General features: G+C 41.3%; 1 protein-coding gene across 1 annotated transcript; it reads left to right on the top strand.

Annotated features, from left to right (window-relative positions):
- Positions 1 to 4687: 4687 nt before the first annotated feature.
- Positions 4688 to 8761, top strand: LOC135541148 (tumor necrosis factor receptor superfamily member 5-like). Its single transcript, XM_064967260.1, has 7 exons — positions 4688 to 4857; positions 5113 to 5238; positions 5486 to 5620; positions 5741 to 5828; positions 5930 to 6000; positions 6081 to 6203; positions 6393 to 8761. Exons 1-7 carry the CDS (start codon positions 4716 to 4718, stop codon positions 6509 to 6511), a joined length of 804 nt encoding a protein of 267 aa, XP_064823332.1. The 5' UTR covers positions 4688 to 4715; the 3' UTR covers positions 6512 to 8761.
- Positions 8762 to 16502: the final 7741 nt, after the last annotated feature.

Raw genomic sequence — 16502 nt, forward strand, 5'->3', positions numbered from 1 at the left:
AGCAACCAGCAACCACCACCAACATTCATGTGTTCCAATGGCACGTTGTGTTAGCTAATCCAAGTTGATAATTTTAAAAGGCTAATTAATCATTAGAAAACCCTTTTGCAATTATGTTAGCACAGCTGAAAACTGTTGTCCTGATTAAAAAAAAGCAATAAATCTAGCCTTCTTTAGACTAGTTGAGGATCTGGAGCATTAGCATTTGTGGGTTCGATTACAGGCTCAAAATGGTCAGAAACAAAAACCTTTCTTCTGAAACTTGTCAAGCTATTCTTGTTCTGGGAAATGAAGGCTATTCCATACGAGAAATTGCCAAAAAACTGAAGATCTCGTAACACGCTGTGTACTACACCCCTCACAGAACAGCGCAAACTGGCTCTAACCAGAATAGTGGGAGGCCCCGGTGCACAACTGAGCAAGAGAACAAGTACATTAGAGTGTCTAGTTTGAGAAACTCAGACACCTCACAAGTCCTCAACTGGCAGCTACACTAAATAGTACCCGCAAAACGTCTCAACGTCAACAGTGAAGAGGCGACTCCGGGATGCTGGCTTTCTAGGCAGAGTTCCTCCGTCCAGTGTCTGTGTTCTTTTGCTCATCTTAATCTTTTATTTTTATTGGACAGTCTGAGATATGTCTTTTTCTTTGTAACTCTGCCTAGAAGGCCAACATCCCAGAGTCGCCTCTTCACTGTTGACGTCGAGACTGGTGTTTTGCAAGTACTAGTTAATAAAGCTGCCGTTTTGAGCCTGTAATCAAACCTACAAATGCTGATGCTCCAGATATTCAAATAGTCAAAAGAAGGCCAGTTTTATTGCTTCTTTAATCAGACAACAGTTTTCAGTTGTGCTAACATAATTGCAAAAGGGTTTTCTAATGATCAATTAGCCTTTTAAAATGATAAACATGGATTAGCTAACACAACGTGCCATTTGGACACAGGAGTGATGGTTGCTGATAATGGACCTCTGTACGCCTATGTAGATATTTCATTAAAAATCAGCCTTTCCAGCTACGATTGTTAATGTTGTAAATTACTATGTCTACACTGTATTTCTGATCAATTTGATGTTATTTTAATGGACAAAAAAATGTGCTTATCTTTCAAAAACAAGGACATTTGTAAGTGACCCCAAACTTTTGAACAGTAGAGTACATTAACACAGAAACAGCAAATCCTCCATATAATTAATCTCATAGGTCTAATAGTTCTGTAGAGCTCTTTTAACTTGCACACAAAATAGCTGGGTTGCCCTTCCGTGTCCCTAGGGGTCCACCACCCTGCAGCACCCCAACCCAACACACCCCACTCAGCTTTAGGATTCATTATAATTTTTCGGGTGTTTGTCTAAGGCCAGAGGGACAACCCACAGGATGGCAGAACCTAACGCCCAGGACTGAGCAGCCCAGCAGCTAGGGATTGCCTAAATAGGTATCTCCCCTGACGTGGGCATGTTTTTAATACAGACATTTTTGACAAATGTATTACAAATAGAAAACTGAAATATTACATTTACATAAGTATTCAGACCCTTTACTCAGTACTTTGTTGAAGCATCTTTGGCAACATTGAGTCTTCTTGGTTATGACGCTACAAGCTTGGCACACTTATATTTGGTGATTTTCTCTCATTCTTCTCTGCAGATTCTCCCCAGCTCTGTCAGGTTGGATGGGGAGCGTCGCTGCACAGCTATTTTCTGGTCTCTCCAGAGATGTTCGATCGGGTTCAAGTTCGGGCTCTTGCTGGGCCGCTCAAGAACATTCAGAGACTTGTCATGAAGTCACATTTTGCAAATGTATTAAAAATAAACAGATACCTTATTTACATAAGTATACAAACCCTTTGCTATGAGACTCGAAATTGAGCTCAAGTTCATCCTGTTTCCATTGATCATCCTTGAGATGTTTCTACAACTTGATTGGAGTCCACCTGCGGTAAATTCAATTGATTGGACATGATTTGGAAATGCACACAGTTGACAGTGCATGTCAGAGTAAAAACCAAGCTATGAGGTTTAAAGAATTGTCCGTAGAGCTCTGAGACAGGATTGTGTCGAGGCACAGATCTGGGGAAGGATGCCAAAAAATGTCTGCGGCATTGATGGTCTCCAAGATCACAGTGGCCTCCATCATTCTTATATGGAAGAAGTTTGGAACCACAAAGACTCTTCCTAGAGCTGGCCGCCCGGCCAAACTGAGCAATCAGGGGAGAAGGGCCTTAGTCAGGGAGGTGAACAAGAATCCGATGGTCACTCTGACAGAGCTCCAGAGTTCCTCTGTGCAGATGGGAGAACCTTCCAGAAGGACAACCATCTCTACAGCACTCAACCAATCAGGCCTTTATGGTAGAGCGGCCAGATTGAGACACTCCTCAGCAAAAGGCACATGACAGCCCGCTTGGAGTTTGTCAAATGACACCTAAAGAACTCTGACCATCATAAACAAGATTCTCTTGTCTGATGAAACTAAGATTAAACTCTTTGGCCTGAATGCTTCCCTACCGCGAAGCATGGTGGTGCTAGCATCATGCTGTGGGAACTTGGAGACTAGTCAGGATTGAGGGAAAGATGAACGGAGCAAAGTACAGAGAGATCCTTGATAACAACCTGCTCCAGAGTGCTCAGGATTTCAGACTGGGATGAAGGTTCACCTTCCAACAACAGGACAACGACCCTAAACACACAGCCGTTTTATCAAACAAAAAAACATTCATTGTATAACAATGAGCATTGGGATTGCAAACAGAAGAAGATCGTCAAAGGTAAAAGATTTATTTTATTGCAGTTTGTGATTTTGTTATGCCTGTGCTGGTTGAAATAGTTGTTTTTTATGGGGCTCTATCCTCAGATAATCGCATCGTATTCTTTCGCAGTAAATCCTTTTTTAAATCTGACAACGCAGTTGGAGTAGCAAGATTCTAGGCTTTCGAAACATGCGAGACACTTGTATTTTCATGAATGTTTAATATGACTATTTATGTAGCGATCACCGTATGTTGTCGAATTTCATCCCGCTACCGGGTTCCGTGCGCAGAGAGGTTAAAGTGGCTAGAGATGAGTCAGTATGTTGGCAGCAGCCACTCAGTGTTAGTGATGGCTGTTTAACAGTCTGATGGCCTTGAGATGGAAGCTGTTTTTCAGTCAGAACACGACTGTAGCAACGCAGTTTGCACTGCAACACAGTGTCTTAGACCACTGCGCCGCTGTGAAGGCTCTATCCGCAAAGTTTTTAATGCTTATCAATTGCCTTGTACATATGACAAAACTAAACTACTACGCAGAATTCTTAAAGAATTTAATTGAAATGTTAATTGTATTTTTTTTTATCACAGAAACGATGAGAAAATATGGAAAAATATGGAAAAATAAATACTGAAATGTTCATTATATAAATCAGCCCTTGTAATCATCTGCCAGAGAGTCGCCCCAATCCACCCGAGCGCCAAGTAATACATTTGGGCCAGATAACTCACACCGATAACTCACACTCAATCCTCACATCCTAGCCACAAGTAATAGTGCCGGAGGCGGCCCAGACTCAGGCCACATGACATTGGCCGAGTCTGACTCTCAGCCAAGTGCCCAGACTCTAAGCCGGAATCGGCCCAGATCCACTGTGCTAGCTGGGGACGCCACTGTGCAAGTATCCATTTCAATAAAATATCACTGCGACAACTGTTGAGAGACTTTGGTTATCTACCTGCAGATGCATAAATGGTAGCAACATCATGAGTTGTGATAATGGTTAATTGTTTAGCTAGCTCGTTACGTCTTAACAAAAAACTCCAATATGCAAGTAACCATTTTGGGTGCGTTCGTAAATGCAGTCTGGCCATCTACTCCGATATCAGAGCACTCTCGTCTGAGTGTGCCAGAGCGCAAAATAACTGATGAATTTAGGAACGCTCAACACCAGTTGAATATGGCCGGTGTCAGTAAACGTTGGCAAAAAAGCGTAACTAAATTGTTGCTGGCAGCACAGTTGCAGTCACCAATGCTCTGGATAACATAACAGCCTAACAGCCTAACCATCTCTGCGAGGGCGAGTAATGTTCAGTGAGCTGTTCTCTCATTTGTGTCTGGAAGTAGCTAGCAAGTTAGCTTAGGTGCTTGACTGCTGATGTCAGTACAGAACGCTCGGATCAACCCTTAAAGAGATGGATGGGGCTAAAGCTTAAGAGGGTATGAACGATGCTGAATGGGTATAGACAAAGAAGGGCTATTCAGTAGCAGTACCAAACGGTCAATTACCGTGAGACCGGCAGTTTTTTGCTTGACAATCACCAGCTAACAAAACGTAATGACCGCCACAGCCCTAGTCATGTTTGTGTCAGCAGAGTCTGCTTTCACTGTACCTTTTCACAGAAAAGCTCACCACACTGGCAAACCCACACACAGAGAGAGAGAGAGAGAGAGAGAGAGAGAGAGAGAGAGAGAGAGAGAGAGAGAGAGAGAGACAGAAAGAGAGAGAGAGAGACACAGAGAGAGAGAGAGACACAGAGAGAGAGAGAGACACAGAGAGAGAGACATACAGAGAGAGAGAGAGAGAGAGAGACAGAGAGACACAGAGAGAGAGAGAGAGAGAGAGAGAGAGAGACAGAGAGAGAGACAGAGAGAGAGAGAGAGAGAGAGAGAGAGAGAGAGAGATACCTGACGCCACTGTGCAACGTCACTGTGCACAGCAAATAAAACCCCCACGGTTGAAAGGAGAAGATGCTTAACATTATGGAAACTCAATACATACAGATGACAATCATATGTCTTCTGTGTTTTTGGACTATGGGTTTAGCAGCGGATCTACAATGCAATGATATGTATGAAAAAGATGGCAGATGTTGTGGACTTTGTCCACCAGGTTTGTTTTTAGCCTTTAACGACAATTCAGTAGACTACTGACCATGGGATTAAACAACTGAACATATGATATCAAATTATTATACCAATTGAAATCCTTAAAAAAAAATCATAATTATTACGAAAATGATCTATGCAAATGTTAGTTGGACCCTGTGTGATGATTGCTTGATGTATAAGACATATAAAGAAATATTGAATGAGTGATTCAGTGAGTGGTAGTGATTATGATATACAATCCTGTTTTGGTTCATAGGCACATTTTTGAAGAAGCACTGCACCACTCATGCCAAAACCGAATGTGGTGACTGCCCAGCGGACTCCTACTCTGAGTTCAGTGACCGCTTAGAGAACTGTCAACCATGCCTCAAATGCCAACAGGGTAAGGGTTGAGATGAGAGGTGACATAAACCAAATCTAGCTCTGAAAAATATTAGCATCCTATACTTTGATTGTTGATGGACCCTCAAATGGTCAAAACAAGTAATGATACTATAGGAAAGAAAGAATGTCAGGAAAGTGGTAGCTTCTGGGGCTCACACTTTTCATGTCATTGTTTGGAAATCCAATTACTGAATTATTGGACTCTCACCTAGGTGTTTTCTTTCTCTCTTTGGTCTTCTGGGCAGTCTATGCAAGAGCATGCACCCCAACCGCAAACGCAAACTGTTTGTGTGGCTCTGGTTTCCTGTGCTCAGACCATGTCTGCTCAAATTGTGAAAAGGAAAAGAGATGCCGCAAGGGAGAGGAACTGAAGAGAACAGGTAAGACATTCATTCATTTTCCTTCCTCACTACTTGTCACTGAATATTTACAAATGTAGCGAAAGGATCAACAGCCATCTCCATACTACTGCTAACTTAAAGTATGTTTTCCAATGGCAGGTTCCAGGGAATACACTTGGAAATGTGTCCCATGTTCTAATAACACATACTCTGACACCGAACAGGGTCACTGCAAACCATTGACACAGTAAGAACACAGTTTTGAAAAATAGCCAAATATCAGTTCCTCTATTGTGTGAAATGTTTTTAGAGGCTCCTAAATAACTTGTAATACCTTGTCGCCAACAGGTGTGATACACATGGATTTATTGTGATCTTCCCTGGGAACAAGACCCATAACTCAAAATGTGGTATATATGGTATGTTGGCAATTACAGTCAAGCAATTCATAGGTATTAGAAATGTATTTGGGTTGTAATCATTTTTTTCTGTTTATCAGAGCAAGGAAACAAAGAGGATGGGCATTACATTCTGGCCATTGGCCTCTTCTTCTTTGCTGTCGTCCTCTTGGTGTTCCTCACTTATGCCTGCATCAGGAGAATCAGGCACAAGCCTAACGCTAGTGAGTACCACCGAGTTGGTTAAGTCGATGATACTGTGTGCCGGTCTATTTGGAATACCTTGGAACACATAGCTTAGGCTACAATTTATTCTCAAATTAATTACAGTGAAGTTCAAGATCAAGTACTGATGTTTTAAAAACAGCCTTCAGTGAACTGCCCTGCAACAAGTATTTCCATCACTTCTCCAGATATACATCGCTTCCCACTGTCAAAAGAGGAGAGTGGAAGCCAGCTCATCCAGCAGGCTGAAACCAAGGACAATGGCAGCCAGATTCTGCTGTCCATGGCGAGCATCTCCACTGTGTGATATCTTACATCTGCTTGCAGGAGTGCTTTGACTTCAGGGTAGCATGTCAGCTAGTCCTGAATGACCAAATGCTACTTCTACAATTTGTTTTGCAGTTAGCCTGCTATAATTTCCTTGTCTTTTGTAATCTTGTTTGTTGCTATTTCGTGTATTTGTGCAGTCTTTCATCAATACTAAGTATTATTTTATATAGCTTTCTTACTTTTTTTGCACAATTAATACTGTTTTTACTCTTTCTAAAGAATCCCAACATTTTTCTTTTTTTATTTAACCTTTACAGGTTTTTTCACATTAAGATAAAACCTATTTTTCAAGAGAGACCTGGTCCAACAGCTACAGGGGGGACAAAGTTTCAGGCAAAACATCTTACAACATTCAACAAAACATTAAACACACATACAGTAACACAATTACATATTACATCAAAAAAATACAAATGTCAACTAAAAAACAGCTGTCCTAGCGACATTTACACTTTATGATATTTACATCAACCAAGATGTTTTAAACTCTACCAACGTGACTAGATCATCTCATTTTAAAATGTTCAGGAGATAATTCCAGGACAACGGAGATGAGTAACTAAAACTACCATGACCTGTTCTAATTCTTGGTACTGCAAGAAAGCAAATGAGAATAGGACCGTAATCTATATTTATTTACTGACCTGATTAAAAAAGAACAGCGATAGTGACATTATACCAAATATGGCCTTTTAAATCAGTGTATACCTGTGTTTAAGACTACGCAAGGTCAATGACGACCTGCCAACGGCGCAGTAGAGATCACAATGACATGTTAGACGTTTTTGATTGGTAATGAACCTGGGGGCCTCATGATATGCTGAATGAAGTGCTCTCAGGGTAGTAGTTGAGGCCTGTATATATACACAGTACCAGTCAAAAGTTTGGACACACCAACTCATTCAAAGGTTTTTCTTTACTCTTCTATTTTCAACATTGTGGAATAAAAGTGAAGACATCAAATCTATGAAATAACACATATGGAATCACGTAGTATCCAAAATAGTGTTGAACAAATCAAAATATATTTTATAAATTAGATTCTTCAAAGCAGTCAGCTGTGTGCTTAGGGTTGTTCTCCTGTTGGAAGGTTAACATTCACACCAGTCTGATGTTCTGAGCGCTCTGGAGAAGGTTTTCATCAAGGATCTCTCTGTATTTTGCTCCCTTCATCTTTCCCTCGATCCTGACTAGAATCCAAGTCACTGCAGCTGAAAAACATCCCCATAGCATGATGCTGCCACCACCATGCTGCACTGTAGGGAAGGTGCCTGGTTTCCTCCAGACATAACGCTTGGCATTCAGGCCAAAGAGATCAATCTTGGTTTCATCAGACCAGATAATCTTGTTTCTCATAGTCAGTATTGACTTCTGGCAAATTCCAAGCGGGCTGTCATGTGCCTTTTACTGAGGAGTGGCTTCCGTCTGGACACTGTCTTGACGTCTGTCTTGAAGGCTCTATCATCTCTACAGAGGAGCTCTGTAGCTCTGTCAGAGTGACCGTCGGGATCAGACCATTTCTTACCTAAATATGTTACTTTACTTTGATTTGTCTTTCCTTCCAGGTTACCCATTTGGTCATTTTGTAAATATATATTATTTTCTGGAACCATTACATGTACCCATCTCATTGTTATTTAATTATTAGAGATATATAATTTAAAAAATAGCACCCGCCATGGGTCATGTCCGCAATGGTCATGTGAGATGAAATGTCTATATTTTGGGATGTGAACACTCAGTGTGTTGAACCTGATGAAGATCTGTTTCGAATCGAAATGTTGTCAATAAAACAGTGAATTGGGAGCTTTAACAGTGGGCAGGCCTTCTTGTTCTATGCTTCTGGAAGGTTCGACCATCTCCACAAAGGAACTCTGGAGCTCTGTCAGAGTGACCATCGGGATCTTGGTCACCTCCCTGACCAAGGCCTTTCTCCCCCGATTGCTCAGTTTGGCTGGGCGACCAGCTCTAGGAAGAGTCTTGGTGGTTCCAAACTTCTTCCATATAAGAATGATGGGGGCCACTGTGTTCTTGGAGACCATCAATGCTGCAGAAATGTTTTGGTATCCTTCCCCAGATCTGTGCCTCGACATAATCTTGTCTCGGAGCTCTACATACAATTAATTCGACCACATGGTTTGGTTTTTGCTCTGACATGTACTGTCAACTGTGGGATGTTATATAGACAGGTGTGTGCATTTCCAAATCATGGCCAATCAATTGAATTTACCACAGGTGGACTCCAATCAAGTTGTATAAACATCTCAAGGATGATCAATGGAAACAGGATGCACCTGAGCTCAATTTCGAGTCTCATAGCAAAGGGTCTGAATACTTATGTAAATAAGTTATTTCCGTTTTTAATTTTTAATAAACGTGCAAACATTTTTGGCAGTTATTTGCTTGACAATCACTGGGTGACAAAATGTAATGACCCCCACACCCCTAGTCATGTGTATGTCAGCCCAGTCTGCTTTCAGTGTACCCTTTTCAGCTGTGAGTTTAGCATGTAAATCTTGGTGGAGCAAACAAATCCCCCCAAAATAATATATGCATGCCAGCAAAGCCACTACACAATACTAAACAATACATTAATTGCACTATAACAGTGACAAACGGCACCCACAAACTCTTATGGCCTACAGAAAGCTGTCCAAAACAGCAGAGTCCCAACACCTAACCACTGCTACACCGGCTATCAGCGGAGCCTTGCCTGGCAGCGAAACATTTCATTCAGCCTCATTTACTGCCTTTTTAAAAATCATAGTTGACATGGCTGACTTATTTAAACAAATGTGGTTTCTACTGACAATTGAGATTTACAAACTATGGCATAAGGGAAAAATGAGCCATTAAGAGGCAATCCGTAATTCCGTTTAAGACATTAATGAGCGAGCTACGATGGATGTTGTCAATAGAACTATTTGTTCACGACTTTTGAAATGTACAGCGACAGAATTCAGAACATGGGCCATTCTTACAGTATTCTCCCTGTACACCACGTCAGAATCGCAGAATAAATAACGTGGGCATATAAGCAGACAACGAAAGCGCTTACAATATTCAATGATTACTTTTCTCTAAAACAGGCTATAGGCTACATGGGCACCACCAAGTCAGAACAGTAGGCAAAATTAAGAAGGGAAAAGGGACCAAATGATTAGCGTGAGGCACATGGGCTACTAACAGCTTACTACCTAACATACACATAGTATTACTTTCTTAGCTACAGTATACATATCTCAACAAGGTGAGTCCAAAAATGTCAGGGAGATATGTATACTGTAGCTAAGAAAGTAATACTACGTGTATGTTAGGTAGTAAGCTGTTAGTAGTCCATGTGCCTCACGCCAATCATAGAAGCTCACTTCCTTCTAAACCAGTAATTGTTGAATTTGCGATTTCCAACTTGTTGTGTAATGTTGCTGTCCAATGGCCGATGAGCACCTTCTTGGATTGACTCTTCTAATGTAACTCTATGGCAGCACCCAAAAGGGTTAGAATTTTCGATGTCTACCGTTAGACTTCACGGTGATGTAGTGTACCCATGAGTGACAGAACACTGAGCCAATCACAGCGCAACGCTCCATATTTTCTGCTGCCTTGCCCCACCTCCACAGAAAGCACTGAGCTAGACTGAAAACACCTGCCTTTTGGAGCTGCCGTACTCAAGAAAACAAAAAAGACACCACTGCAAACCATTGACACAGTAAGAACACCAATTCCTCTATCGTGTGAAATATTTTTAGAGGCTTCTAAATAGCTTGTAATACCTGGTCACAAACAAGTGTGGAACACATGGAATTGTTGTGATTTTCCCAGGGAACAAGACCCAACAAGACCACAGAGTTGGTTAAGTTGTTGATACTGTGTCCCGGTCTATTTGGAACACTTTGTAACACATAGCATAGGCTACAATTTATTCTCAAATTAATTACAGTATTCAGATGTAAGGTTCAAGTTCAAGTACTGATGTGTTAAAAACAGCCTTCAGTGAACTGCCTGCAACAAGTATTTCCATCAGTTCTCCAGATATATATGGCTGAAACCAAGGACAATGGCAGCCAGATTCTGCTGTCCATGGCGAGCATCACCACTGTGTGATATCTTACATCTGCTTGCAGGAGTGCTTTGACTTCAGGGTAGCATGTCAGCTAGTCCTGAATGACCAAATGCTACTTCTACAATTTGTTTTGCAGTTAGCCTGCTATAATTTGTCTTTTGTAATCTTTATTATTATTATTTTTTTTTAAATTGTACCTTTATTTAACCAGGCAAGTCAGTTACGAACACAATCTTATTTTCAATGACGGCCTGGGAACAGTGGGTTAACTGCCTGTTCAGGGGCAGAACGACAGATTTGTACCTTGTCAGCTCGGGGGTTTGAACTCACAACCTTCCGGTTACTAGTCCAACGCTCTAACTACTAGGCTACCCTGCTCTCTTGTTTGTTGCCATTTCCTTTATTTGTGCAGTCTTTTCATCAATACTAAGTATTATTCTATATAGCTTTCTTACTTTTTTTCACAATTAATGCAGTTTTTACTCTTTCTAAAGAATCCCAATATTAACTTAAAGTTCCATTAAAAGGATAGTTCACCCAAAATTAGAAAAATGACACATTGGTTAGCATTTTTTTGGGGCATCATGTTCAAAACATCAATAAATGACTTGAGTTTCACAATAAATGTTTGACATTATCAAATTATTTGGTCATGATGTGCCAAAATTGCTAATATGGGTCCGAAGACTTCAATGGGTTTTGTGCAACAAATGCTAAAACATTAGCATGTGGAAACAGTGCCAGGGAAACTAAACCCAAGCATGAATGGATGTCCTACCGTGTCCATAGACTGCTTACAGGGTAAGGAAACCAATGTGTCATTTTGTAATCTTGTTGAACTATCCCTTTAACAATATGTAGGCTATTGTGTCAAATAACTGTATAAATTGGTATGATAGCCTATGAAAAGTGACCTTTTAAAAAGGCTTATAGCCGACATGTAGAGTTTTTTCTTTGGGATTCAGAATAAAAAATAAAAAAATGAATAGACTGACTCTTTCTGTGATTAGTTTTGTTAAGCAGTGGACTATAGGCTGCTGAACATCCTGACAGTGTTGCAAATCTATACAAATTGGATGGAGCATAGGAAAAGGGGCACGGAAGGAAGGGTGGACAGAAGAAAGGAAGAGAGCATGCATTTATTGAAGTGTCCATGCGGGTCATGTGTAGAAGAAATATAGCTCTTGTCAAATTATCGTCAAAAGTAGATTTTTTTTGCATTTAAGCTTACCTTAACCCTAACCCTTTTTCTTAACTTAAACCTAATTATCCTAACCTGCTACGTTCATTCTCCTAAGCTGCTGCGTAAAGTTCCCATAACCTGCTACGAATAGTACATTTGTTATCCCATCTAGACAAAACTGCCACTCCCCAGGGATGTGTGATTAGTCCTTTGTTGTTCTCCATTATGATTGACAGTGGCGGTTGTAGCTTGTATGGCTCCCTGGGCGAACTCCCCCCACAGTACCAACCAATATGACAGACAGGGCAGGTGTGGACCAGTGCTGCCTTGGCTGCAGTCTTCTGGTCCACAGTTGCTCCCTTCTTAACAGCCGCCACCTTGGCATCAGTCAACTAATTCAACTTCAACTTGAGAGTGGAGCATGCATTATAAACTAAGTATACGAAACATTGGTTACACCTTCCTAATATTGAGTTGCACCCCCCCTTTTGCCTCAGAACAGCCTCAGTTCGTTGGGGAATGGACTGTACAAGGTGTTCAACAGGGATGGTGGCCATAGGAGGCTGCTGACGGGAGAACGGCTCATAATAATGGCTGAAACGGAGCAAATGGAATGGCAGAACATGTGTTGATACCATTCTACTAATTCCACTCCAGTCATTACCACAAGCCCATTCTCCCCAATTAAGTTGCGACCAACCTCCTATGATGCTGGCCCATGTTAACTCCAATGCTTCACACAGTTCTGTCAAGTTGGCTGGATGTCCTTTGGGTGGTGGACCATTTTTGATACACAAGGGAAACTTTTGAGTGTGAAAAATCCATCAGCGTTGCAGTTCTTGATGCAAACCGATGCACACTTATTTTGTCTTGCCCCTTCGCCCTCTGAATGGCACACGTACACAATCCATGTCGCAATTGCCTCAAGGCTTAAAAATCTCTCTTTAACCTGTCTCCTCCTCTTCATCTACACTGATTGAAGTGGATTTAACAAGTGACATCAATAAGGGATCATAGCTTTCCCCTGGATTCACCTGGTGAATCTGTCATGTAAAGATGTTCTTAATGTGTTGTATACTCAGTGTATATCAAAATCATCTAAATGTATCCCACCCTCCAAATTTAACACATAGTACAGAAACAGTGGCAATTTTAGCATGTAAATGGGGCAAAATAAAAATAAAAGTGGGATGCATGCCAGCAAAGCCACTACACAACACAACACAACACTAAACAACACATGAATTGTACTATAACGGTGACAAACGGTGCCCACAAACTGTTAGGGCCTACATAATGCTGTCCCAACAGCAGACCCAACATCTTACCACTGCTACACCTGGCTATCAGCAAAGCCTTGCCTGGCAGCAAAACAGTTCATTCAGTCTCATTTACTGCCTTTAAAAAAACATACTGTTGCTAAAATGGCTGACTTGCTTAACCAAATGTGGTTTCTAATGACAATTGAGATGTACAAACTATGGCATAAGGGGACAACAAGCGGATAAGAGGCAATCCGTAATTTTGATTAAGACATTAATGAGCGAGCTAGGTCGGACATAGTCAATAAAACAAATTGTTTAGCACTTTTGAAATGTACAGTGATAGAATTCAGAACATGGGCCATTCTTACAGTGTTCTCCTTGTACACCAAGTCAGAACCGTAGGATAAATAAAGAGAGCATATAAGCAGACAATGAAAGCTCTTACAACATCCGATTATTACATTGTTCTAAAACAAGTTATAGGCTACATGTGTGACACCAAGTCAGAACAGTAGGAGAAACTAAGAGGGATAAATTGACAAAATTATAAGGGTGAAGCACATGGCCTACTAACAGCTTACTACACAACATACACTTAGTGTTACTTTCTTAGCTACAGTATACATAGCTCCTCGGCATATTACATCATTTATGCAACAGCATAGAAGGCATCTTTGGACTCACCTTGTTGTGCTGTGCTCACTTGAACAGGAAGGTGGGGTGTCGGTCCTTCGTGGGGGAAATTTTGTCATTAAAGTCTGGCATTCTCTGGATTTATGGTGCTCTCAAGACAACTGGGAACTCGGGAAAAAACAAGGTCGAATCATGATGATGTCATTGAACACACTGACTCAACTCCAGCCACTTTAATAATGGGAATTGATGGGAAATGATGTAAAATATATAAATATATCACTAGCCACTTTAAACAATGCTACCTAATATAATGTTTACATACCCTACATTATTCATCTCATATGTATACGTATATACTGTACTCTATATCATCTACTGCATCTTTATGTAATACATGTATCACTAGCCACTTTAACTATGCCACTTTGTTTACATACGCATCTCATATGTATATACTGTACTCGATACCATCTACTGTATCTTGCCTATGCTGCTCTGTACCATCACTCATTCATATATCTTTATGTACATATTCTTTATCCCCTTACACTTGTGTACAAGACAGTCGTTTTGGAATTGTTAGTTAGATTACTTGTTGGTTATTACTGCATTGTCGGAACTAGAAGCACAAGCATTTCGCTACACTCGCATTAACATCTGCTAACCATGTGTATGTGACAAATAAATTTGATTTGATTTGATTTTGATTTGATCTTCAGGTCGTAGCTCTAGAAAGAGGCCCGAGTTCCTGACTTACAATCCCGAGTTGGATTACCGTTCAAAACGTATTTCCCAGTCAGAGCTCGTTTTTTTTTACAGAAATCCCAGTTGACTTGAACTCACTGAAGTCAAGTTTTCGCAGTTCCGAGTTAACACTTGTATTGAGCTCGGCACAAATCAGACTTCACTGAAAGCATGGTCAATGTTGAATGTTTATCATATTAAACTGGGAAAAGAGACACTTAATCCCAGTTTTGGGACCACACAGCCACTCCACTGAATAGCAGGCAAGTGATTGCTTTGCAATGCTTGCAGTTAGCTACTGTCACTGATTCCTTCCAAACCACTCATTATTGAATTTACGATTTCCAACTTGATGTTTAATGTTTATGTCCAATGAGCACCGATATGTTTTGTCTATAATTTCTTTTCATTATTTCTCTTCATATGACAATAATTAAAAAGGATTTGCCAGTACATTGTCGACTTGATTCATGATGAATACTGCTAGCTAAGATTTTTTAAGTACGATGTTAACATGATCAGTCTAATCAAAGTTACTGTAGATTTAACGTGATTTTACATAATTTTATCTGTGGGCAATGATCTTGAGCCTTCTTGGATGGACACTTCTAATGTAACTCTATCGCTGCAACCAATGGGCTTGAATTTTCGAGGTCGACCCTTAGACTTGGCGGTGACATACTGTCCCCACTAGGGACAGAACACTGAGCTAATCATGGCGCAACTAAGAACATTACCAACACCTACGCTCCATATTCGCGCTGGCTGCCCCACCACCACAGAAAGCACTAAGCTAGAATGAAACAACTGTATTTTGGAGCTACCTTACTGAAGAAAGCAAAAAGAGACCATATTTGCATGCGTTTTTAAAAAACAGTTAAGCCCCCCACATAGGTAAATATGTGGGGCTCAAAACAGGTGCTCTAAATGACCGGTTGCCACTGTACAGAATAATGACTTAAAAGGGTGGACAACTTCAGATCCGAATAGCAGGAGTGTGTACAAGCTTTTGTTCCAAAAAGCTTATACAAATCATAGCCTATCGCCATGATTCGTTACGTTGATTTTTTAAGTCAGGTGTTAGAGCTGGGCGGTGACAAAACCCTTCTGTAGCAATGAAGTGCTATGAAAGGCTAGTCATGGCACACATCAATACCATCATCCCAGAAAACATAGACCCACTCCAATTTGCATACCGCCTTAACAGATCCACGGATGACGCAACCTGTACTGCCCTTTCCCACCTGGACAAAAGGAACACCTACGTGTTCATTGACTACAGCTCAGCGTTCAACACCATAGTACCCTCAAAGCTCATCACTAAGCTAAGGACCCTGGGATTTAACACCTCCCTCTGCAAGTGGATCGTGGACTTCCTGACGGGCTGCCCCCAGGTGGTAAGGATAGGCAACAATACATCTGCCACGCTGATCCTCAACACGGGGGCCCCTCAGGGGTGCGTGCTTAGTCCCCTCCTGTACTCTCTGTTCACCCACGACTTCGTGGCCAAGCACGACCACAGCACCATCATTAATTTTGCTGAGGACACAACAGTGGTAGGCCTGATCACCAATAACGATGAGACAGCCTATAGGGAGGAGGTCAGTGACCTGGCAGTGTAGTCTCAGGATAGCAACCTCTCCCTCAACCTGATCAAGACAAAAGAGATGATCGTGGACTACAGGAAAAGTAGGGCCGAACATGCCCCCATTTACATCGACGGGGCTGAAGTGGATCAGGTTGAGAGCTTCAAGTTCCATGGTGTCCATATCACCATCAAACTATCATGGTCCAAACACACCAAGACAGTTGTAAAGAGGGCACGACAAAACCTATTCTCCCTCAGGAGACTGAAAAGATTTGGCGTGGGTCCACAGATCCTCAAAAAGTTATACAGATGCACCATTGATAGGATCCTGACTGGTTACATCACTGCCTGGTATGGCAACTTTTTGGCATCCTGCCATAAGGTGCTACAGAGGGTAGTGCGTACTGCCCAGTACATCACTGGTGCCAAGCTTCCTGCATAGTGGAGGTGCAAATAAGGTTTGTACGGGTTTACGTCAATAACATAACA

Source organism: Oncorhynchus masou, chromosome 6 (assembly GCF_036934945.1).
Source record: "Oncorhynchus masou masou isolate Uvic2021 chromosome 6, UVic_Omas_1.1, whole genome shotgun sequence".
NCBI classification, from domain to species: Eukaryota; Metazoa; Chordata; class Actinopteri; order Salmoniformes; family Salmonidae; genus Oncorhynchus; species Oncorhynchus masou.

Coding starts and splice junctions, on each gene's coding strand:
- LOC135541148 (XM_064967260.1), top strand. CDS start 4,716: ATGCTTAACATTATGGAAACTCAATACATACAGATGACAATCATATGT. Junction 5,621..5,740: donor AGAGGAACTGAAGAGAACAG/GTAAGACATTCA, acceptor TTCCAATGGCAG/GTTCCAGGGAATACACTTGG. Junction 6,204..6,392: donor CAGGCACAAGCCTAACGCTA/GTGAGTACCACC, acceptor TCACTTCTCCAG/ATATACATCGCTTCCCACTG.